A 26,873-nucleotide genomic window follows, 5' to 3' on the forward strand; every position below is an offset into this window, starting at 1 on the left:
AACATTCACTGATTTAAGTTTATATTTTATCAGTGAGGGTATATCTGAGAACAGTTTGCAAAAGCTGCAGATCTAATTCTGCAGTCTTTGCGAGCCCTCCCCTTTTTCTCTGGCCCAGATTTTCTCTTCGACATGCCACTTTCATTCGCTCGGTGGAGCTAATGGCAGGCGAAGAGAATCACCTTGGTTGATTGACAGTTTGGTTTGATTGATCAGACCCACCATGTTTACAGAGAGACATATAATGTTGTCATATTTATGAAAACGCATGGAAGCGGTTGCCATGCAGTGTGTATAATGCATATTCTGCAGAATGCTTCATTGCCTAACTCAGGGGTTCTCAAACTCTAGCCCTCCAGATGTTGATGGACTACAACTCCCATGATTCTCTGGCTATCTATGTAATTCAAAGAATCATGGGAGTTGTAGTTCAGCAACATCTGGGGGGCCGGAGTTTGAGGACCCCTGGCCTAACTGCTTAAAGGACCACTATAGTGCCCTGAGGGTGCCCCCACCCTTAGGGTCCCCCTCCCACCTTACCTCTTTCTCCAGTGCTGGGCGGGGAGCTCTCCGCCTCCTCTCCTCCTCTTCGGCTGAATGCGCATGCGCAGAAGGAGCCGCGCGCGCATTCAGCCAGTCCATAGGAAAGCATTCACAATGCTTTCCTATGGACGCTGGCGTCTTCTCACTGTGAAAATCACAGTGAGAAGCGCGGAAGCCCTCTAGCGGCTGTCAATGAGACAGCCACTAGAGGCTGGATTAACCCATTTATAAACATAGTAGTTTCTCTGACACTGCTATGTTTATAGAAAAAAGGGTTAAACCTAGCTGGACCAGGCACCCAGACCACCTCATTAAGCTGAAGTGGTCTGGGTGCCTATAGTGGTCCTTTTAATCCAGGGGTTCCCAATTAATGTTTCCTGTGGAACCCTTTGACATAGTGTATCAACATTTAACAGACACATAGACACTCTCACTGACAAACACACATACTCTTTGACAGACACACATACAAACACATATACACTCTCACTGACAAACACATACACACTCACACTCTCACTGACAAGAACACATACACTGTTTTAGGCGTCTAGCCAGCTCCTTGCTTCTGCACCTCTCCCTATCACATGTGTCTCATCTCAGGACCCTATTTAGCCTTGTACTGCAGAGGACTCGAGATGGAAGGATTTCTCCAAGTAAGTAGCTCATTAGGCAGACAGTTGGCTGTTAGAGTAGGACCTGCCAAAGATGGGGTTCATTGACGCTGTGGCAGGCTTATGCAATGTTTGATCATATAATGTAACTATACCCCCATTATTTTTTGCCTAGATTAGGTGTTTTTAATAAAACTAACAAAATCGGTCAGCACCAAAGTAGCTGTTTAGTAGATACGGGAGTGTGATGGATTTTCATTTTTAAAGTACACATACACTCTCACTGGAAAACACACATACACTCTTTGACAGACACAGAAACACATACAAACTCCCTAACAGACATACATACAATTTATTATTTTGTTAAAATTTTACTCCACCCAGCCTCCCTACCTTTGGAAGTGCTGGCATGGAGTCTCTATGTCCCTGTGGTATAGTGTGGCTGCTGGGTTGGATGTGCGGTGCCTGGGGTCCAGTGGGGCTGCTGAGTGGCTGGGCATGCGTTCCTTGTGGTCCAGTGGGTCTGCTGAGCGTCTGGGCATGCGGGCATACAGTGTGGGTGGCGAGGAAGCAGTGATCTTCCTGCTCAGCTCCCTCACGCGCCTCTTAATGATGCCGGAGCCGGAGTGATGTCATATTCCGCCTCCGGCATCACTGCTGTGCGCGCGAGGGCGCTGAGCAGGGGAGAATGCTTTTTCACCACCGCGGCCATTTTGTTTCTTGAAATTTGGGCGGAGCCCCATTTGTGTTCTCGCAGAACCCCAGGGTTCCGGGGAACACCAATTGGGAAATGCTGGCTTAATCTAATACACCTTCTTCTGAATTCTACATATTACAGGGCTACCCATTTCATGTGCTGCCCATCAATATGTATGTATGATATGTGTCCCAGAAAGCATGGTGGATCCGGTAACCCTGCCTATTAAAGTGCCTTTTCTGTATTGAATGGTGCCTTTAAATTTAAAACTCATGTTGCATTCACATTATATTCCTAATAATTCTCAATGAAAAAGTATGTGAAATATATATATAAAAAGGGAGAAAGGGAATATTTTTAGTCAAGGCAGGTGCCCTTTGTGTACAGGTATTTACGGCAGTTGTCGTGTTGCATATTGACAAACCTGGCCTTGCTTTTTACTTTTTTTTGTTTTACAAATTGATAAAATATGAGCAAAATGCAAGTAATACATTTCCATTTAAGTCTTGTTTATGGAATATGTTGCTCAGTTTGTTTTGCTACAAATAAACATACATAGTATTCTGAGTACTAACTGCTATTTAACTCAACAGGTCTAGAAATGAAAAGCTATGTTTTCGTAACTTTGTATCACTATAACCTTGTTGGCCAAGGTTATTCCTGCCTTGAATTATGGAAACTCTAGGAAGAAAAGGCATTTAAAGGGACAATCCACAAGCTACGGGTGCAGTCCATCCATTTAATGTGAAACCATTTTCATTCGGTTTGAGAAAAGTAAACAAACAAAAAATAAATCTTCCCCCAGACCAAGAGCCTGCCACTCCATTGGGACATCGTAATCAGAACATTTCTTTTACTCATTAACCGTTCCAAATTTTGAATAGTATGACAAATCTGTATGAGCATATGTAGAAAGTGGAAGTGCACTCAACCCTTCGTCATGGAATTCAGGGTGCTCTAATGGAAAAGTCACAGTACCAGGAAGGACCAAACATGCAATTTTGAATATAGAAAATAATCCAGGCACTCCAACAAGTTCCAAAGCAAAGGCAATTTTATTAGAACCAGGAACCAAAAGGCAACGTTTCGACCCCTTAGGGCCTTTGTCAAGTAAATACTTTAGCAGCCTGAAATTTGAATATAGGCATGTGCAGATACACTATAAAGCAGTAGTTGGCACACAGTAAATAAAACAACAATGGACACCATAAAAACAAAATGCTAGCTCCGGTTGCCCGAATATGGTGGAGAAAACACAAAGAGGAGGAAATGGCTTACAGTGTTGATTAGAATGTGGGTAACTCTCAAATAATCTGGCCCAAGTTTGATAACATTAATGAGTAGAACCAGTAAATGGACATTTCTTCATATAATTTTGTAGACTCTAATTTGTTATTCATTATAGGGAGAGAAGAGAGGTAGGTGACTTCTAATGACCTAAAATACTAGTTTTGGTTGTTCACAAAATGTTCATTACCAACTTAGATGGTCTGCAGAGATTATCATGGAACATTTTTGAATGTGTACCCAAACTCTTTCAATACAGGACAGGTCTGTGTGTGTGTGAGGAGAGTGTCTGGCCATGTGTGTTTGTCAGTCTGTGTGTCTGTGTGTGTATGTGGGTAAGTCTATGTGTGTGAGTCAATCTGTGTGTGTGTGTGTGTGTGTATAGGTCAGTCTGTGTGTGGGGAGGTCAGTATGTGTGGTGGGGGTCAGTGTGTGTGTGTAGGTCAATCTGTGTGTGTTTGTGGGTAAGTCTATTTATGTGATTCAATCTGTGTGCATGGGTCAGTCAGTCTGTGTGTGGGGGGTCAGAGTGTGTGTGTGTGTGTGTGTATAGGCTAATCTGTGTGTTTGGAGGTCAGTATGTATGGTGGGGGTCAGTGTGTGTGTGTGTGTGTAGGCCAATCTGTGTGTGTATATGAGTCAGTCTGTGTGTGTGTGTGGGTCAGTCTATGTTTGTGTGTGGGTCAGTGTGTGTGTGGATGTGGGGCAGTCCATGTGTGTGTGAGTCAGTCTGTGTGCATGGGTCAGTCTGTGTGTGAGGTGGTCAGTCTGTGTTTGTCTGTGTATGTGTATGGGCCAGTCTGTGTAAGTGCTGGAGCTCCAAGAGAGATACCTCTCATTTAGTTACCTCCCATTCACCCGATGGATAGGCAGCCTTCTCAACCACCATGGATCTGATTGTGCCATCCCCTCCCTGCAAGGTAAGATCCGGGAAAGGGGAATATTAGTTTTTTTTTTTTTTTCATTTAAACAATTATTAAAGTAAAAATTGTAACGCCCCTCCCTATCACACTCTCTACACCCCCTTACACACAGTACACCCTCACCGACAGTGAACCCCCCACATACAGTACACTCCCACTCACACAGAGTACACCTCTCCATACACACGCAATGCACCCCTCACACACTTCATCACATACATAATCTCTTCACCCACATACACACTTCATCCCCACATACTTCACCCAATTACACACCAACTTTCTCATATATATATATATATACACACAAACTACAGCTCCTTGACTAACACACAATGCAACCCCAATACACATACACTCACACTGGAGCCCCTAGATGCACATGCCTTCTCTATGTTAGATCTGCCACTGTGCCCGACTTTGAGTGACATTAGTCTGCATTGTCTCCATTCTTTTGATTTGGAGTTAAGTCACTATCCAGGCTACTTGTAAATACACTCCCATATTTTGCTAGAAATATTTTTGTTTTCATGACAGCACAGCCATCACAGTAATCGCGCTACACGCCAATAAAGTTCCATAACAACAACTAACTAGTGATGTTTGACATTCTGAACTTGCTCTTTCGATGGCGATGTTTCAGTAGCAAATCCAAGATTGTTTGTTTTGTAATAGTTTTTTTAGAACCCTTCAACTCCAGATGGAGCTATTTTTTGTAATAGTAGTAGATTTCTATGCTCTTTAGAAAGGCAATGGATGTTATGGTCAAATATGAGAACATTTTGTTCAGTATAACCCCTTAAGGATCAAACTTCTGGAATAAAAGGGAATCATGACATGTCACACATGTCATGTGTCCTTAAGAGGTTAAAGAGGGTCCATCATATCCCAGGATTTAAGCACCATGACCACTGCATCATGCTCCTCTCTGGTATATTTCTATTGAGGAAATTACAATTGTGCCATTGGTGTGTGCCAGATGTGCCAGATGCACCTGAAAGGCTCAAATGTCCAGATTGTCTTATTTTAAATCCCACTTAGCACTAGTGTGAAAAAACAGGCCATAACATATCGAGCAGACAAAAACCCTTACAGATGTAATTAATTGCACATAAAAAGCCCCAAAACGGTGTGAGACTATTCAATGTGCTCCCGGGTTGTGCCAGGACTGAACTGTATTGTTGGGTCAATCGCTTAATCGTTAATGCACATTTTACAACAGAACTGCGCATGAAAAAAGTTTAACATTGATTTTTAACATTTTATTTAAAGGAACACTATAGGGTCACGAACACAACCATGTATTCCTGACCCTATAGTACTAAACCCACCATTTAGATGGCTTGCCCCTCCATTGCCCCCTTAATAGCAATTAAAACTCACCTTATTTCCAGCGTTGCACGGGTCCGCCGGAGCTAGCTCCACCCCCTTGGTGACATCATCAGAATTGCCGATTTTTAGCTAACCCAATGCTTTCCCATTGGTAAAGCATTGGATTGGCTGAAATTGGCAAGGGGGAGTGGCCAAATGCAGTTTTGGCCAATCAGCACCTCCTCATAGAGATGCATTGAATCAATGCATCTCTATGAGGACAATTCAGCGTCCCCATGCACAGCGTGAGGACGCTGAGCAACAGGGCTGCCTACTGTGCAGCACTGAGCCAGGAAGCACCTCCAGTGGCTGTCTGAGGAGTGGCCACTTGGAGGTGTCCTTATAGGGGCACTGTAAACACTGCCTTTTCTCTAAAAAGGCAGTGTTTGCATATAAAATGACTGAAGGCTGTAGTTGTTCTGGTAAATATAGTGTCCCTTTAAGTGGTTACTCTCCAAGCATCATAACCACTACAGCCTACTGATGGCACCATTCCCTGGCACCAGCAAATCGTTCATCAACAGTTTGCCACTTATCCTGCCAAACACCGAGATCCAGGCATGGCTGCTGACTAGCAAAGAAATATGTAGAGAATTGACATTAGCCAGCCCAGAACATGTTTTTCTGTGCTGGCTAATTCCAAACTAATAAAGCTGGTGGGAGAGGATATACATTAAAATCTCAGAATGAGCTGCAGTTCTTATTCAAATGCTGCACTTACAGACCCCCACACACAATGACTACTTCAGAACAGTGAAGTGGTGATGGTGTTGGAGTAATCTTTAATGTAGATGTAACCTCTGTTCTTTAAAAATCACAGAATAATTTTATTTACCTTGTGATATGTCAATGTCAAGTTTCTTACACTACGTCCATTTATGTTTAGTCGGTTTCGGTGTGCAAATCATGAAACGTCCACAGTTTGCATAACACAATACCTAATAATGGATTCATTTATTAGTTTCAGAAGTACCTGTCGAATAGCTCAACATTTATTTTTTTAATGTCTATGTAACATTTATTTTGAACTTCTGTGTCATCATGTATTGGGGCAATTTCTGAGAATTTTGGGAAATTGACAAAGGAATTGCAAATATTACCCCATATTTCTTTTGTATTAAGTAGAATTGGAGAAATTGAAAATTAGAAGAAAAAAAAATAATAATCTGTATTTGAGCTATTTTCATAGCTTGGCTAAGTCCTGTATCATTCCTCATCAGCGTTCTTAGACCAACTGAGAGAGACACATTTTATCTCCCATCCTCTAACATCCAATTCCTGATACAATTGTATAAACCCACGCTGGACTCTTCCAGGCGGCCACTAGAGGGAGCATCTCTCTTTCCCTCGTACAATAAAGGGAGTTTCCACGTTCTATTGAGGCTCTGCTGCTGCTGTGGTTCCTCTTGTGCTTTTCACACTTAGCAGCAGCAGCACCAGGCTGGGAGTGGTGAGCAAATTGTGCAACATGCAGATGGCATCTGTGCTTTCTCCCTGCCCTACAGGATCCAAGTCCAGCTTTCTGTGGAGGGCAGCAAGGGCCAGGAAGGTAGAGGAGCCTGCATTGTGCTAGAAGGAGCCTTGGATCTATTGTATTGAAGCTGATTCTATCTGTAGTAGCTGAGACTCGCTGTGACTGTGGCTGGGATCACTGCTCACACTGGGATTGCACAGGGAGAGGGGACAGACTCCTGTAGCTGGTGGCTTTGGATCACAGATTGCTGCTGGCCAGGGGATAAAGGTGGCCTCACCATGGGCAATGCAGGCAGTATGGATTCCAATCAGACTGATTTCAAAGCGCACAACATGCCACTTAAACTGCCCATGCCTGAACCAGGTGAACTGGAGGAGAGATTTGCCATTGTACTGGTGAGTGCTTTGCATGGCTGCATGCATGTGTACACCCCCTTCCTCTCCTCCCCCCAGGTCCATTGGTAAAAGTGGGACCTTTAAATCTCACCTTTATTACTGAGCCTGGGGTGTTGGGTACAGGAAATGTAGGAGCATTTACCTTGCTGTATAATTTGTATTGCAGGCTGCCTGAAGCATAGAAAGAATACACAGCTATTGTGTAGCAAGGGGCTGTTTGTTTGCAAAAAGAAAGGGGGGTGAGAGGGGGGCTCTCCCTTAGCATGCTCTTCTTTCTCCTAGATAGATGCTTTCAGGAATGAATCTACCCTTTGAATGGTGAGGCTTGATTTGTAGTCTCAGCCTTTTGGATATTATCCCATGTGGTGACATTATACTGTTTCACCATACAGTACACTGACTGCAATAGGGCAAACTGGCTCATTGATCTCTACAGAAAGGGAAAGCAGGAATCTGCAATTCATTAACATCTGCAGATCTTAAAGGGGCAATGCCCTGGCATCAATAACCCACAGTGTGCCAGGCTGCAGTGTACACCTACCTCTCCAGCCTGTAGGAGCCTATCAGCACTGGCCTCAACTGAAGAAGGCTTCACTCTGCCAAGCATTTAGTGTCTTGTGTTTTTAGACTATTTGTATTATTTTATTTTTATTTTATTTGTACAATAAGGCAGAGTGGAAACATTCACTTACTACTAGGATTGTATTAACAGGGGTGTGGTGTGTGTTTGAAAACCTCTGAGGTTATTGATGAAACATTAACTTTTAGCTTCTATAATGACTGCAATTGTACTTTATATTTGTTTAGTTCCAGTAGATTGTTGTCAAGTGATTAGAATTCTATGCACGTCCTGCATCTTGAGGCTCTGGGATCCTGGACAAATAACTCTGTGGTCACCTTCTGAAACTTTCTCTAGTAAAAAAATAAATAAATGTTGGCTGTGTTTTATAATGGCTGACTGTCAGATATGGGAGTTAATTAAAATGTTATGGGTATTCTAGCTGTCCAGAAAACATTATATTTATGGTATAATTGTATCAGTGATGTTTCACAAATATTATGGGTGTATAAAATGTTAATTTATATGTGTTTATTGTACATTCTCATGGTGGTTGGTTTAAAATAAGTATTTTATTTCTTTGCAAATATTGGAAATTCTTTTCCTGCTTGTTGCATGGTAACATTTGGAGAAATCGAGCCCCTTGTAAGCTGTATTTCAATTACTGTTGAAAATGGATCATTGCCATAGGATATGTCCACCTTGGGAGGTGTTAAAATTGGACACCTGACTGACATGTGACTTGGATGTCCACTATTCAGAACAAGCCAGTACACTTCAGTTGACACTGAATGTTTTAATGCCACACAAACATTCACACTAGTAGCTTATTAACATGGCTCTGAGCATATATGGCTTAAATTACTAGATTTCCACTTCGATATCCCTTGTGTAAACTATTTACCTTACACAGTCCAGGTTACGATTTTAAGTTCATTACTATTCGGCGCTTAGGGTGTCAAGTGGTGAATTCAATCATATTAAGGGATTTTGTGTGTGTGAGAGTGTGTGTCAGTTAATACAATGTGACACTTCTGACTGTTGCAGTCTCGGCCTAGTTTGCAAACCTTATCTCCCCAGCCATATTCAATAAATCTGTCTGCAGAATTGCTTCAATGCTCCGGAAATCAATAGGTGGCTTTTATATGGCTAATTATAAAGAGATATTTCACTTTATATGTCAGAAAAAGACCCTAGACTCAGGTGACTAACATTTAATACTTGAAGACATAGATATCGTTTAAATCAGTGGTAGTCAACCTTTTTTTACCTACCGCCCACTAATGCAACTTTTTGGTTGAAAAAATTTCCTTACCGCCCACCAGTTTTCGCGCAAATGCGGAATATTTTTTAGAAAGGAGGGTGTTTTACAAAAAATAAATGTACGTACATTTATCTTTTTATTTCTACTTAATGCAGGTTTATAAGGTTTTTAACTTTATAAAGTTTAATGAGAAAACAATAAAGTAAATTGAAATTGCCTTTACTAGTGATTAATGAGATCCTTGAGGTTGATGCTGCGAGACTAAATATTTGATATCTGGTTCGATTTTCGTAAGGAACAAATGAAGGTCTCTTTCAGTGATATTCAGACGACTTCTCTGTTTGCGCATAATATGATTTCTCATATTATCTCTATGATTTTTCTTGTGCGTCAGCTCATCTCCTCTCCCTCCTCAATTCCCCATCCCACCTTTTTTTCCCCTTTTTTCTATTTTTTAACCTTCCTTGTAGCAATGCCCAGTAGGAAGGCTGAGCTAGGTAGCCCACTTACTATATAGTCCACTATAACAGACAGACACACGTACAAGACACACGTACAAGACACACGTACAAGACACACGTACAAGACACACGTACAAGACACACGTACAAGACACACGTACAAGACACACGTACAAGACACACGTACAAGACACACGTACAAGACACACGTACAAGACACACGTACAAGACACACACACACGACACACATACATACACACACACGTACAAGACACACATACAGACACACACACGACACACATACAGACACACACACGACACACATACAGACACACACACGACACACATACAGACACACACACGACACACATACATACACACACACGACACACATACATACACACACACGACACATACATACACACACGACACATACACACACACACGACAAATACACACACACACGACAAATACACACACGACACATACACATACATACACACACATGACACATACATACACACACACGACACATACATACACACACACACAACACATACACACACACACACACAACACACATACAGACACACATACAGACACATAGATACACAAATACAGACACATAGATACACACACACGACACATAGATACACACACACGACACATAGATACACACACACGACACATACATACACACACACACGACACATACATACACACACACACGACACATACATACACACACACACACGACACATACATACAAGACACATACAGACACACATGACACATACAACACATACAGACACACACGACACATACAGACACACACGACACACACACACGACACACACGACACATACATACACACACGACACATACATACACGACACATACAGACACACACAACACATACAGACACACACGACACACATACATACACACACACACACACGACACATACATACACACACGACACATACATACACACACACAACACACATACAGACACAAATACAGACACAGATACACACACACACACACATACACACACACACATACACAAGACACACACGACACATACAGGAACACAGACAGACACACATACACATACACACAGACACACACAAGACACACATACCAACAGACAGTCACACATACATACATACACACACACAAGACACACATATATACAGACACACACACACACACACACAAGACACACATATATACAGACACACACACAAGACATACATACAAAGACACACACACACACACACATTATATTTAAGTCACCCTCCTGTTTCCTACCTTTTAGATTCAGGAGGGTGACTTTCCCTGGGGTCCAGTGGTGGCTCAGGTGGATGGGAGTCAGAGTTCCCACTCTGACTCCCTGGTCTTCCTCCCGCGCGGCTCTCAGGGTTAGCTGGGAGGAGTGACCGGGGAATCACTTCCTCCCAGCTCTGCGATGTCATCACAGGGGGCCCGGTCGCGCTGTTAAAGCGCCCAGCGCTGACCGGGCCCCCTCACAATCCACATCCATCGGGTGGCCCTGACAGCATGGGCCACCCGATGGACCCCTCCATATGCAGCCCCGGCGGTTTGCCGCGCGGGCCGGAGCCGCAATTTGTCACGGCGGTACCCAGTCGCAGGGGTACCGCCGGCTCGCACCCACCCGCCCGTCCGCCCGGTCGTCAGGTCGTCAAAACCTGGAAATCCCTACCGCCCACCTGAAATCCTAAAACGCCCACTAGTGGGCGGTAGGGACCAGGTTGACGACCCATGGTTTAAATCAAGTCATTTATATATTTAATAAAAACTGATTTACTATAACACTCAAAGCAGGACACAAAAGTACACTTAGAGATATATTGTACACAATAGTGAGATTCTATCTCAATCCACCATTATTAGACTCAAAGATCAGTCAAGCAACCTTTTAAAAAAAAAAGAGAGAAAAAAAAGTTTTTTAAAGAAATGAAACAATTTGCAAGTATTCAAAAAGTTTAGTTGGCGTACTTGAGGTTTTCGAATGTTGGTGAGATCAGGTGGTGGCTCCCACTTGAGTGCTAATGTGCCATAGATTCATACACTAATCTTTAAACTGTGCTGACAAGCCAAATGTAAGCTAATTTTGATGGTTGTCTTGTATTGCTGTCCAGCTCTTCTTGTGTGCGCTAATCTCTCTCGGTCTGGAATGTGCTGGGGAGGGAGCTTATTCTTTTGAAACAGGAGCTGAGTGGTTCATTGAGTTGTCATTGTACTGTGTGAGAGATTTTCTAAACATTTCAGAGCTGGCAGTCTGCACTTATTAGTTGAAACTCTCATTAAATACCGTAGTTTGCTTTAAGAACAACAGATAGAATTTAGTTTGACTTAGAATATTATATTACACATAACGCACCTGTAGCAATTTTTTTTCCATTTCCCTTTCCCAAAATCCTCTTGTTTTCAAGTGTCTTTTAATTTTAGTTTTAATAGGGTTAAAAGTGAACCTACTTTCTGTTGATGTCACCATCTGTGGTGACTACCAAATGTGTGTCTCCTTCAAGACGTGTCCTTGTCATCACTTTGATCTCCTACCATGACATGATGGCTAACGTTGACACTCCAGCTGTTGTGTAATATGGTTATCCAGCTGTTGCAATGCACGTTTATAAGGATGCTAAACATCATGAGAAAAGCTTAACTAGCTGTTACTACACTAGGGTTAATCTTCTTCTCTTCATTTTTAGTGTGTGTCGATATTGATTCAACTTATAATATTGTTTATTTGCCTAAAAACCCACCCGGGATTATATGTCCATAGAAGGTGTCCATTGTCATTTTTTGTCAGGATCATTTGTGTTCCGCAATATTGTTTATAAATCCTCAAATGACTTTGAAACTTGATCTACTAAAATGGTCAGTAAACAATATTAGATTAGGGTTTGACCACTTGTGGAAAGCAGTTCAAAGCAAACTCAAATTGTCTCTAGTAGGGAAGAAGTCATCATACCATAGCCGGGAGCATTTTTCTCTACAGTTACACTATACAATGGAGCATGTACAGAGGATTAAATTAATTTTTAGGTTGATAAATTAATTTCATAGTGGCACAGGTCCATAGAGCCTAACGCGATACTTTGTTAATAGGTCTACTAGTGATTTTAAGTAACCAATCCAGCTCGTTGGGTTTTATGTATTAGACTTATTGACTTTCCCCATCTCAGCAGTCTAAGGTGATTATGCACTAAATTGAGAACTTAAAGTAAATTTCAACTTTAACCCCTTAAGGACCAAAGTTCTGGAATAAAAGGGAATCATGACATGTCACACATGTCATGTGTCCTTAAGGGGTTAAGGCCAGTGACTTTGAGAATTTTTCCAATTTGGCTCCTTTGACCTTAAATTTGAAATTTGGCTTTGAATTTTCAACCTGTAAATGTATCTTCTATCAGGTGTTCCAATATTTTTGGAAGCAAATATGGTATCAAATGAACAGCCAAAGGCAAAATATAGCTTCAAACGATGCCAATTAATTCCACAGTACTATAACAGTGGTGGGTTCTTCATTTCCCTGTCATGCTGGGTTTCATGTATCCTAGAGAAATAAAATAAGTGAGACTTAGTGAATACGAATTCACTCCAGCCTAGAATAGATTGTGAGCAAATGGGATTTAAAACAAATCAAGCTAATTACTTAGAGAGGTGTGGAACCTATTGTTGTTCTATAAAGAAATGATAACAATAGTTAACACTGGACTGTTTGGTGAAGTTTAGTTCTTAGATTGGGGAATCCCTTGAAATACAAGCTCCTTAACCCCAGGTGTTTCATTCTACAGGAGATGGGAGTCAGTGAATTGTATTCACTTAAACTGTTTGAGTTACAGAAAGACTTGTCTAGGCCTTTAGTGCATTTTTAACATCGGTTCTTTGCAGTAGACTTTGTTCGTAGAAGTAGGAATCCGTTCTGTCGAACTGTGTATATCACTTACCCTTGGGCTCAATGTGCTCAGAATAGCCTGAAAGAGAGTCACAAGCTTAATCTGAAATGCTCAAATGAAAGAGATTATTGTACTTTTTCTTGCCTAGCCCACACTTTGTTGGAAAAATAATAATGTTCTTGTAATTTATCTAAATGTAATAGTTTTTTTTTTTTTTTCATTTTATTTTTTAAATCAACAGCAGTTTTTCCAACTTTAGACTAAAGTTCAAGATGATAATGCAGGAGGTTACTTGTTCATAAATAATGTCTGATTAGCAATTATATAGTCATTGTCTGTATGGATAACTTATGTAGAAGTGGTTGTAAAAACACGCAGTGCATATATCTGGCAGTCCATGAACGACACCTCAAAAAACAAACAGAAACAAAAACTGAAAGGCAATCTTCCTTTTTTTCCAAGTCATGTATTGTTATTATACATTCATAATAGAACCGGGAATTGAAATAAAATCACATTTGCTATAAATTTATATGAACGTTAATGTTTCCTATAATTATTCCATACAGTACCTTGTATTCTAAGATGCCAATCGAACTGCCCATCATCCTTGTCTTATACACTAAAACTGCTTTGGTAAACAAAAGCTGTATAGGTGACTATAGTGTCCCTTTAATATAAGCTCTTGTTTGCTTTTAAATTTGTATGGTCACTTTTATTGTGCTACTGTACAAGATAAGTCCTCCCCTATTTACTGTGAAAATTTATAATACTATAGCATGGGCGGACATTTGATACATTTGTGATGATAACAGACTGTTAAATGACACAGTATAAAAGCAAGTATCTAATTCTAATAAAAACTTTATACGCAATATTTCTAGACAAAGGCCATTTTAAAAGGTAACTCCAAGCACCATGATCACTTCAAAGATTTTAAGTGGTCATGGTACCCGGAGTCTGTTTGTGCATTGTTTCGCTATGAAATGTTAATTATACAGAGTTTAACCAATTGCTGCAACTGTTCCGGACTGGCTCATGTCCATTCTGGGCTTATTGAACATTTTTCGTCCGCATACACAGCATGCTATTGACCGGTGTTGACCGGTAATGGCACCGTGATCTCCTTGCTCCCCTGAGGCCTTCCTCGCCCTACATCCCTCCTCCAGCCACTGGGGGATTGATGTCAATGGAGGAGGATCTGGTGAGGGTTGAATTTGATCTTGGTTTATGGAATATGAGGTACGTTTTTGCTTTATTTTAGTTACAGGGAAAGGTTATTTTAAAGGGACACTATAGTTACCAAATCATCTTTACCTTTATGAAGCCATTTTGGTGTACAGATCATGTACTCTTGCAGTCTGACTGCTCAATTATCTGCCATTTAGGAGTTAAATCACTTTGTTTATGCAGCTTACACAGCCTTTCTAAACACTTCCTGTAAAGAGTCATGTAATGTTTACACTTCCTGTATGGGAAATTCATTTATAATTTCTGATCTCCTGCTCTGTTAATCGCCTCCTAGACCCTACACGAGCCTCCTCTGTGAGTCAAGTTCAACAGAGCAGGAGATAAGAAATTTTAAAGTTACTTCTGATTAAAAATGAAACAATTTTGTTTTCATGCAGGCTGTGTCAGTCACAGCCAGGGGAGGTGTGGTTAGGGCTGTATAGACAGAAACAAAAGGGATTTAACTCCTAAATAGCAGAGAATTGAGGAGTGAGATTGCAAGGGCATGATCTTTATATTAACACTGCTTCATTAAGCTAAAGTTGTTTTGGTGACTATAGTGTCCCTTTAAAACTAGTGTTTTCTTTATACCCCGGTGTTGGAGTAACTCTTAAAGTCTGAAACATTGCTAAGTCACTTTTATGGTGACTGGATACCATTTGTGGCACAATTTGGACTGACGACTTGTTGTTGTTTTTTCCACTTGTCATATTTAGGCCAGTAGTACCCAACAGATAGTCCCATCAGCTGTTGTAGAACTACAACTGAGGGCCAAAGCATTATGGGAATTTGTTTGACAACAGCTGAGAGTCTGCCAGGTGGATTTATCACTGTGACCAAGTCCTTATGCAAACTGCATCTATATTTGTTGGCCATTCTCGATTAAGGATACAATACTGGGGAAAAGTCTAAAATTCCGCAAAACTGGAGTTTTTTTGTTCCAACTCAGCCAATTAGACCGTCATGTTTCCCTTTCATTCCAGAAGTTGTGTCCTTAAGGGGTTAAGTTTAGAGTTCTGTTTTTATCTCACCACAGCTCATTGTAAAGAGTAGGTAGGTATTCCGTTTGCTTATTGCAGCCGTATTTAAGCTTCTCGTGCACTTGGCAGTCCCCATTGGTTCCTTGTTTCCTTTGTCTCCAATCATGATGTGTTTTAAGCTGGAGAGCTGCAGAATTAAGACTCAGCACTTCTGTGTTTCCATTCCCGAAGGGCTGATATGACAATTCAGCTTGCTGCGTCTGTCCCAGCAACCAATTCTGCTTGGCATCTGTTGTCTTTGCATTTGGTTAATGTCATTGTTCCAGAGTTATAGAAATGTTAATTTTAAAACAATGCCTTTGCTTGGACTCTTGACGCTTTCCCTCCTACAAGAGAAACTTAGTTGGAATTTTCAAAGTTATTCTCTAAACTGGTAATTGTTAAAAAAATGTGCAAGAGATTTAAAATTTTAGGCAAAAATAGCCTAATTGGAAAATATTCACTAAAATCAATTTGACCCAATATTTGAAAATCACATTGAATTCCAGACAATTCTCAACTTGGTGAAAAACTCTGATCTCACTATTTTTTGGTTTCTTAAAATAGCGAGAGTCATTTTCTTATGAAAAAGACTTACGGAGTTAGACTCTCCCTACAAATATTATTTTTGCCTACTGCACCTGTAAAAACAATACATATACCTTGTTTACAATGATTTATGGTTAATATAATATCTGAGAATTCCACGTATTTCAATGGAATTCACCTGCATACTGACAAGATAAAAAATATATATTGTCAGTTAAAACTGCAGTAGTTTGATAAGTGACACAACAACAATAAAAAATAGAATAATAAAAAATATTCTTTAAGGCATTCTGAGTGCTATACGTGGACCTACTGCACTATGGTATTCTCTCACTTTGCCATGGTGTAATGTAAATAAAAAATTAATAAAATATTCAAGATTTTAAAAAAGGCAGAATAAATAGCTTTTGGATTATAGTTATTGGGTTGTGTGAAAATCTCAGTCGTGCTAATTCTGTTATTATTGGTATTTATATAGCGCCAACTTATTCCGCAGGGCTTTACAATATTATGAAAGGGTGGGTGGGGGGGAATTTACAATAAATGAGACAATTACACAGTGACACAGGAACAATAGGTAGACGAGGGCCCTGCTCAAACGAGCTTACAGTCTAGAGCAGGCTTCCCCAAACTCCGCCCCTCCAGAGGTTGCTGAACTACAACTCTCATGATTCTCAGCATATCTATTTAATTCATAGAATTCTGGGAGTTGTAGTTCAGAGACATCTGGAGGGCCGGATTTTGGGGAAGCTTGGTCTAGAGGTTCTATGATTGGCACTTTTATATGTTTAGAAAGAGGGGACACTGTTAACCCTAAAGTTCATGAGCAGGCTGAAATACTTTAGGGATTTGGAAAGTTTCCTTAAATGGATACTCCAGACCTCTAAAGCACTTTAGCTTGCTGAAAAACATTTTGTGAAGAGTGGCCTATTTTTTTAAATTTTGCAAAACGTGCAGATTATAGTAGAAATTAGCACTTTTATAAATTATATTGGTTACATCGCCCTGGCTGTCAATCTAACTAACGGTTCGGTTGCTTCCTCGTTTGGTTAGCTAAGTGGAGCTAAACTCAAGAGGCAGCAATTACTCAGAGCAACTGCCGTGCAAAAACTGCTCATTGAGCTGCATTGGGAAGTCTGTGATTGGACAGCCACAGAAAGTGTTGGCAGGGTTAGAAGAGGAGGGCATATGAAGGCTTTTACAAGCAGTTTTTAGATATACCCCAATGAAAAAATGCATAATTAAATGCATGCACGTTTTCACTTGGCATATTTCTACTAAACAATGATTTTTTATTTATTTTTGTGTTTGGGCTGCAGAGTGTCCCTTTAAATGTAGTTTAGAAACTGATATGCAGAGGAAAAGGTGGGTAGGTGAAAAAAGGTTCGGAAAAATAGCAGCATAATGTTGGACAATCCTGGCACTGTAGGTGTTTCTGAACTGCAATTCCCCTGATTATCAGACTTTAATGTCATTCCATTTCAGGGAGTTGGATAATAAGTTTAAAATTGCTCAACAGTGTTTACAATAATAAGTAAAATATTCTGTAAATTCATAATTTATTTTTGCTGTTGCAGTTGGACTTTCCCATAACATGATGGGACAAGAGTTTGTGGGATTTTTTTGTGCGATACAAGCTTTCTGTTACTGGTGATGTATTTATTAGATCTTAAACATTTCACCTACATGTGAGTGACATTACAAACATATTGATAAATCATCTCAAAAGAAAGATCCTTAATACCTTTTCAATGGGATCTCTGAATTTGTGTTTGTTTTCTACAAGAAACGACATAGTTGTAGTAGCACTGAAGCTGAACCTATTGCTAACTAGTTCTAGGCAAAGTGCCAGGGACGCCGAGATAAGTAACAGATTCACTTTCATTTTTATTGTAACTATATACTGCACATTAACATTCCCATTATTGTCCAATTATTAGAACAACGTGCAAATCCAGTCTGTACAATCAATATACAGTTAGTAATGGTTTGGAAAAAAGCGATCATATATCTACTGATATATTTAAGGTCTAGATCTGCTCAATTTCTCTGATATTTTAGTATATACTGTGCTACGATCAGCAGCAGTAGCCTGATACATTGAGCAGACCAGGCTCTGAAATATGTGAGTGATTTTTTGCTTTGTTTAGAAATAATTAAAAGTAGGTGAGTTAAGTATGGTTTGGGTGCATTTTAAAGGAGCAGTGAACATTTATTTGTTCTTTTCTTGGATCAGTATAGCAAAACGTGTTTGCTTAATTTACTCTGATTCAAGTTCCATCTAGTAAAACAACCACATCACTAACTTTACTTTACTTTTCTGTTAATGTACTTTTCGGTGAGGATACATTGAGATTTATCACTTTTTCAAGTATGTCCTGGGTCCACAAAATATTGCATTGATACAATAGGGTACAATAAAATACAAAAACAATATTAATACACAATATATACAAAATTTAACATAGAACAGGTAGGAAATATATAATCTACAATGACACGTGCATTCTGTTTTGAGGTATGTAGAGAGGGATCTCCTAAATGACTTTAGGCTTGGAGAAGATTTGAAAGTGTGTGGGAGGTCGTTCCATAATTGCGGTGCTCTGTAGGAAAAGGAGGATCGAGCCGCTTTCTTTTTGTATTGAGGTAGACTAAATAAAGTGTAGACTAAATATAGCAATAGTATAGATCAAAATAGGTTAATCCAAGATTTTGTGTTTAAATCCGTTAGCCATCCAATACCAGTGCAGCAACCAAAAGGACAATGTACTATCTGCACAACTACACAACAACAACAACAAAAATTTAATTGAATAAATTATCTTAAATAGATACAAAATATTTTACTATGCAGTGCAGAACTGGGCATGTCAGATCAATGTATTTTTGCATGAATAAGGATAAACAAAAATTGTGAAGACTTTTATTTTAATATACTTTAGACTCTTTCCATGTTTTGTGTTAGCATTTTTTTTATTATTATTTCTGCATTACACATATGGATAAGTCATTCTCTGGAAACGATAGTCTCTGAAAAAAATCTAGGAATTTTCCTTTAACGATTATTAAATACTCTGATATATCCGTTTTACATTATTCTGGCAAAAGATAGTTACTGAGTCAAATACAAATGTAAAACAATTTGAGAAGTTAATATTTTTCCATTTAAGAAAAAATATTTTTTTTCCTCATGCATAGAGAGAGACTAGCCATCCAATGTGTCAGTTCATGATGACGTCATGATGAGACAGAAAACAAAAAACAATTATGAGAAAATTAGAAACTCATTTATTTCTTTGAGCATTCAAGGTGGTTTATACATGTTTAATGGGATGTCAGCTTTTACACTGAATGATAACCGGAAATTAACTTTCAAACACTGGTGGTAGCTTAACCCCTTAAGGACACATGACATGTGTGACATGTCATGATTCCCTTTTATTCCAGAAGTTTGGTCCTTAAGGGGTTAACAAACAATGTAAAACTAAAAAAAAAAAAAAAAATTGTAAAGAATTCAAAAATGCACAGACTATAGATAATGTTTATTTAGCTATCATATTGTAGACAGATCTTAATTTTGCTGGCTCTCCTTTTAAATCTTTATTTAAAAAAGAAATCTTGAAAACTGTGTGCCGATTTGAAAAGTTAGACACACCTCCAGTAGGGGCTGAGCTATTAGTGGCCACGGACCCTTGTATAGTGTTAAACTGCTCAAAAATGGTTTAACGCTGAATAGAGGAACAATGCCAGAGAAGACATGGTTATAGTGCTACAGTGACCTTATAAATACATAGTGGATTCTCTCTTCCTGATATTTCATTGATCATACACAATACACAGCAATGTTAATGACAGATATATATGTGATAACAATAAATGAAATTAATGAGTGCAAATTTCATGTAATTTAGGGAGGATACACCTAGATCCTCAAGACACGTATGTCAGGTCCATACTTGTCTTGGTGACTTCCAACATAGACGCTCTGTAACCAAAATTAATTATTAGCAACGGACGTTTTCAATCTTGTTACAACTGAAATATGAGTCCGGTACATTTATAATTATTTTCTTTCTAATTCCCTCTTCAATAAAACTAGAATATGAAGTGAGTGTGTGCTTTTAGTGTCAAGTATGTCTTGAATTTTATAGCAAATTCAATGTAAATGTCAGGTTTTACGGCAAAATTGGAATATTTCAAATATCTACAAGTCAGCAATATTAATGCCCATTTGGTTGTTTTTATAAAGAGGACAATTACAAGAAAACGTACAGGAACGATAGGTTGAAGAGGATCCTGCTCAAACAAACTTACAGTCTGTAGGAGGTGGGGTATAAAACACATTAGGACAGGGAATAGCAATCAAATAAGGTGGGAGTGAATCAGAGCTGGAGGAGAGAGTAGAGTGCTGCCCTTTAGGAGAGAGCAAGAGACATGTATGTGATGTAGAGGTTACTCTGGGAGGCCATAAGCTTTCCTTAAGAGATGGGTTTTAAGGCACTTTGTAAACGATTGAGGACTAGGGGAGAGTTTGATGGAGGTAGGCAGGCTATTCCATAGGAAGGGAGCCGCCCGCGAGAAGTCCTGCAAGTGTGAGTTGGCCATACGGGTGTGATCAGTGGACAGGAGAAGGTGACGGGAAGAGCGGAAAGACCCATAAGGGGCATACCTATGGATCTGTGAAGAGCTATAAGAGGGGCTAGAGTTGTTCAGTGCCTTATAAGTATGGGTTAGCACTTTGAATTGACTCCTATAGGATACAGGAAGCAAATGTAATGACTGACAGAGGGGTGAGGTGTGAGAGGACCGACTATAGAGGAAAATCAGTCTAGCGGTAGCATTCATTACAGACTGTAGCGGAGCAATACAGCTTTTGGGAAGACCAATTAGGAGAGGGTTACAATAATCCATGCAGGAAATTACTAGAGCATGGACAAGCTCCTTGGTAGCATCTTGCGGATTTGGCAACATACTGGATGTGAGGCTCAAAGGTGAGGCCAAAATCAAGTATGACGCCAAGACAGCGTTCTTGCAAGGATGGTCTTATGTGGTTACCACTAACTTGAAGGGAGAACGAAAGAGGAGGATCAGTATTAGGAGAAGAAAAGACAAGGAGTTCAGTTTTAGAGAGATTGAGTTTCAAAAAAGCGGGAGGACATCCAGTCAGAGATGGAAGAAAGGCAAGCAGTGCTACGTTGCAGGACAGAACCTTGGGGGACTCCAACCGAGAGAGGACGAGGGAAGGAGGTTTAATTAAAAAAAGGAGACACTAAATGAGAGTTGGGAGAAATAAGAGAGGACAGAGTCACAGAGACCGAGTGAAGAGTTTGAAGAAGGAGAGCATGATCGATGTTGTCAAAGACAGCAGAGAGGTTAAGAAGAATTAGTATGGAGTAGTGGCCTTTGAATTTAATTAGTATGGAGTAGTGGCCTTTGGATTTAGCTCCGATTAGGTCGTTAGTAACTTTGGTAAGAGCAGTCTCAATTGAGTAGAGAGGGCGGAAGGCAGATTGAAGAGGGTCAAGGAGAGAGTTGGAATTGGGGAAGTGAGACATACGGGTAAAGACAAGTCTTACCATAAGCTTTGAGGAAAATGTAGGCAGAGATATGGGATGATAGTTAGAGGGGGAGGACGGGTCAAGAGATGTTTTTTTCGGCATAGGTACTACAGTGGCATGTTTAAGGTCAGCAGGGACAATGCCAGAATAGAGCGAGCAGTTGGAGATGTGTGGTAAGGAAGGCACAAGACAGGGGGAGAGAGATCTGATAAGGTGAGATGGTACAGGATTGAGCAGGCAAGTGGTGGGTCGAGAGGCGAGGAGAAGTGCAGCCACCTCTTGTTCAGTAGCCAAGCAGAAAGTCTGTAACTTTTGACTTAAAATTTTAAAATTTTTTACACTTTTGAATCCCCCACACCACAAAAGTGACACTTTAGGGAGTAACCCTATTTGAGATCCCCAGCAACGTCAAGTCAGATTAAAAGGTACAGTCTTGGGGATGAGGCTCTGACTGTGTTAAAAAAAGTTGACTGAATAAACTAATGAAGAACAGGCCCGGACTGGCCATCGGGCACACCGGGCAAATGCCCGGCGGGCCGCGATGGCCGTGGGGCCGAGGCCGGCAGGGGAAGTCCCAGGATCTCCCCGGCCGGCCCCTGCAGGGCCAGCGCTATCCGATCGCCGGCCCCGCTGGTTTCAATGATGGGCCGGTGGGGAGATCAAAGATCTCCCTCACCGGCCCACATACAGTATATTCCGGCCGCCAGCAGGGAGAGAGCGAGGGAGCCAGGAGAGGACCCGGCGGAGCTCTACCTTGCAGCTCCGCCGGGTTCCTCTCGCGAGATCCGGAGCGTTGCCATGGCAACGACCGGATCTCGCGAGAGTGAACTCTAGCCCGCAGGCTAGAGTTCACTCACCCACTGGACCACCAGGGATGGTGTCACCGTGCCGGTACCCCCCTCCCAGATACCAGCATGCCGGTCCCCCCCTCCCAGGCTAAAAGGTAAGAAGGGAGGGGGGGACATAATGCCTACTTGTTTTTTGTTTTTATATACCCTCCCAAACACACACACCACTCTCACACCCATCATCCACAGCACTCTAACATACACATCACACACAGCACTCTCACACCCATCATCCACAGCACTCTCACACACAGCACTCTCACACCCATCATCCACAGCACTCTCACACACAGCACTCTAACATACACATCACACACAGCACTCTCACACCCATCATCCACACTCCACAGCACTCTCACACACAGCCCTCTAACATACACATCACACACAGCACTCTCACACCCATCATCCACAGCACTCTCACACCCATCATCCACAGCACTCTCACACACAGCACTCTAACATACACATCACACACAGCACTCTCACACACACAGCACTCACACACAGCACTCTCACACACAGCACTCTCACACACAGCACTCTCACACACAGCACTCTCACACACGGCACTCTCACACACAGCACTCTCTCACACAGCACTCTCACACACAGCACTCTCACACACACACAGCACTCTCACACACACACAGCACTCTCTCACACACACAGCACTCTCTCACACACACAGCACTCTCTCACACACACAGCACTCTCTCACACACACAGCACTCTCACACACACACAGCACTCTCACACACAGCACTCTCACACACAGCACTCACACACAGCACTCTCACACACACAGCACTCTCTCACACACAGCACTCTCTCACACACAGCACTCTCTCACACACAGCACTCTCTCACACACAGCACTCTCTCACACACATCACACACAGCACTCACATCACACACAGCACTCTCACACAGCACTCTCACACACACATCACACACAGCACTCTCACACACACATCACACACAGTACTCTCACACACATCATACACAGCACCCTCACACAAATAAATCACACACAGCACCCTCACACACCTCACATACACACAGAACCCCCCCGACACACTGCACCACACACATACACAATACTTCCAAACATATTTATATAATATATATATATATATATATATATATGTATATATATATATAATATTCACACACACAAACTATAGCCTGTATGCACACTCTTGCTACATCCCCTATACACACATTCTCTTCAGCCCCTAGCCACATATGCATTACATTACACCACAAACACAACACGACTAAAACCGACCTTATAACACAATACCACACCACAATCAGCTCACTCTGCACACACACAATGGCAGGCTCCAAAACATGCACAATACTCTTTCCTGGCATTTTTGTCTCCTGGTATCCATTTATAGAGACACCAGAGACAAGTTGCAAGGAAACACAGTGCAAGCATGTTATTAAATTTGCTTGCGCTGTGCAGAACAAATACAGGGCTTTTTTCTCATGCTAGAGCTCTTCAGCAGAGCTCTGCGCATGGTCTGCCCTGGAAGAGCATTGAACCAACATGCTCACTTTGAGAGGGGGCGTGTTTGTCATTAATGATGACAAAACACACTCTCTCTGCCCCGCCCTCTTCTTAGTGGGCCGCTGTGATAAAAAAATGCCCGGGCCGAATTTTTTTCCCAGTCCGGCCCTGATGAAGAACATGTTGATAAAACCAATAATTAAGTGTTACTGTGGTTCTCTGCGTTCTTGTTCTTTTCGAACACTGTTGTCATGTGTTCTAGAAACCTCTGCCAATCATTAGCTAAAATATCTTTACTACCTACCCCAAGTTTTGTTTTTCTAGTCTGCCAATGAAAGTTTGAATACCATTTTCTTGTATCTAAGTCAATCTTTTTTTCTTAGCTGCAATTTTACCTTAAAACCCCTTTATAAATGTTATTGATGTAAATAATTGTAATGACTATATTATGGATTAATTTTAACCATCAGTTTAAGCTTGTTTACCTGTAAGTTATATTTGTGGTTGTTCATGCACCTGACTTCCCACAGGGCAAACGTCTAAGCCTGTGTTTTGGTGAGCGACTTTTACATGCATGTTTTGACTTATACGTTACAATAGACAGGAACAACGGCAGTGTGACACAGCATTAATCTTGTAGAGAGAAGGTTGTGAGTTTGGCCATTTAATTTCATTTTGCTAATTTGCACTTGATCCGCAATGTGCAGAGTTGGAACTCTGAGTTCTTAAATCAAAATTTAGTGTTTCATCCAAACCTTCATAACATGACGTTGCAGGTACTAATTACAAAGTCAGGAGATTTGAAGAGTTTCTGACAAGGATCTATTAAGCTTGAAGCAAGTGTAGCTGCTGCCTGCAATCTGGGTCCCTTAAGGTAATAGGTCCTATAGGAACTACATGTGCTTGTTACTGTTTTTAGTCTGCTCACTGATTACATGTGTCAAGGAGCAAAGTCCGGATTGATAATTGGCTTCGGCAGAGAAAGATCAGATATTAATTGTGATTCAATGGGACAGTTTCTTTTTTTTTTTTGGGGGGGGGGGGGGAGGTTGATCAGGTTGATCATATAAAAATGTTTTAGAAATAAATTAAGTTAAGGTTTAATAAAGTAACACGTTCTTTAGTATTGCACATTTGATCTTTATTTGGGGTTTCAAACAAACATTCACAGTACATCAATTAAATGTTATAGAAAGAAGTGTTTATAAGTTAGAGTAAATTAATGTAGTGTCGTCAAAAAAACAACTAAGAAACAAACAATAAATAGATTACTGTATTTACATATGCCCATATTCACATATTCACATACATTGTTTAATATGGTTTTTAACTGATTTTGTTATTTCTTGCAATTCAGTTGTTGCAATTCAACAATAATTTTCAGTGAATTAAACGTTTTGAAATTCAGTTTGAGTTCCGGACAATGAAACTGTTTCCTATTGGATTCTTCCCAACATCACAAAATACCCGTAGAACCCTTTTTTTGTTAGGAGACGTAGCTATGGGTGTGAAGAGTAGGGGGAACTATTTGATAAAACTTCATGATCTTCTGATTTATGAGTAAGACATGTTGTAAGAGACCAAAGAGTTTAATTACAACAGATTTCTGAACTTGCTATAGTTTATAGACCTGTAAGTATGATTATTTTGTTTTATAGCTGTGATGTATTAAAAAAGAATATTATGGAATTAGGCGAGACGTAAAATCGAAGATAAATAAATGCTTTGGTGGTATGTGATTGTTCCTTATGTTAGAAAGCTAAATGCTTTGCTTCCAGGTCCGTACTCTTTAGAACTTAAGAATTTCCTAATTCTGTTCCAATAAGGATATTAAATGATATCCCCATAGGAAAGCATTATTCAAAGCTTTCCTATTGGGTTTTGGGGTTTTGAGTGACGCTGACGCTGTCTGGTAGACAGTCACTAGAGGTGGAGTTAACCCTAGAAGGTAATTATTGCAGTTTCTTAAAAACTGCAATAATTTCAAGCTACGGGTTAAGGGACCTGGGACACTGCACCCAGACCACTTCAATGAGCTGAAGTGGTCTGGGTGCCTATAGTGCCCCTTTAACACAATGCCTGGATTACTTGTATGCCTTGAGGACTGGGTTCTGAAAAGCTGGTGTAGAGAAACTCCGCCAATGTCCTCTTGTCTCTGTTATCTTCTAGTATTACTTTTTATCAAATATCCTCATTTTATAATTGTAAAGCATTGCGACATATTCTGTATATGCACTATATAACTAATAATAATTATAACTCTTATGCCACTTTGCACATAGACATTTCAACATACTACCACCCAAATAATGCTGATATTTGAGTAATGAGCGTCAATTCATCACTTCAAATAATTCCTCGCAGAACATGCTGATATCAGCTGAAGAATTTTGGCAACTTATTACACTGTTATCATAGTTCGCACTTCCACCGTGATTGGCATCATCTAGAGAAAGATGCTTTAAACATTAGGAGCAATTCTACCGTGACTCGATTCTTCCTAAGGGTTGGTTTTGTAGACAGGTCCCCCTACCGTTGTGCATTTAGCTGGTCAGGGTAGTCATTCTATATGAGACAAAGGTTATTTTAAGCCATTATTCTACTAGACAGTTCGGATGGGTCTATCCTGT

General features: G+C 40.5%; 1 protein-coding gene across 3 annotated transcripts in view; it reads left to right on the top strand.

Annotated features, from left to right (window-relative positions):
- The first annotated feature begins 6,844 nt into the window (after positions 1 to 6,844).
- FMNL2 (formin like 2) overlaps positions 6,845 to 26,873 on the top strand; it is a 179,241-nt gene continuing 159,212 nt past the window's right edge. For all 3 annotated transcript variants that reach the window (XM_063429520.1, XM_063429522.1, XM_063429521.1), the window contains exon 1: positions 6,845 to 7,307. In XM_063429520.1, coding sequence (XP_063285590.1) covers positions 7,191 to 7,307 — 117 coding nt within the window. In that variant the 5' untranslated portion in view covers positions 6,845 to 7,190. The remainder of the gene's footprint in view (positions 7,308 to 26,873) is intronic.

The sequence above is a fragment of the Pelobates fuscus genome, chromosome 8 (assembly GCF_036172605.1).
Source record: "Pelobates fuscus isolate aPelFus1 chromosome 8, aPelFus1.pri, whole genome shotgun sequence".
Lineage (NCBI taxonomy): Eukaryota > Metazoa > Chordata > Amphibia > Anura > Pelobatidae > Pelobates > Pelobates fuscus.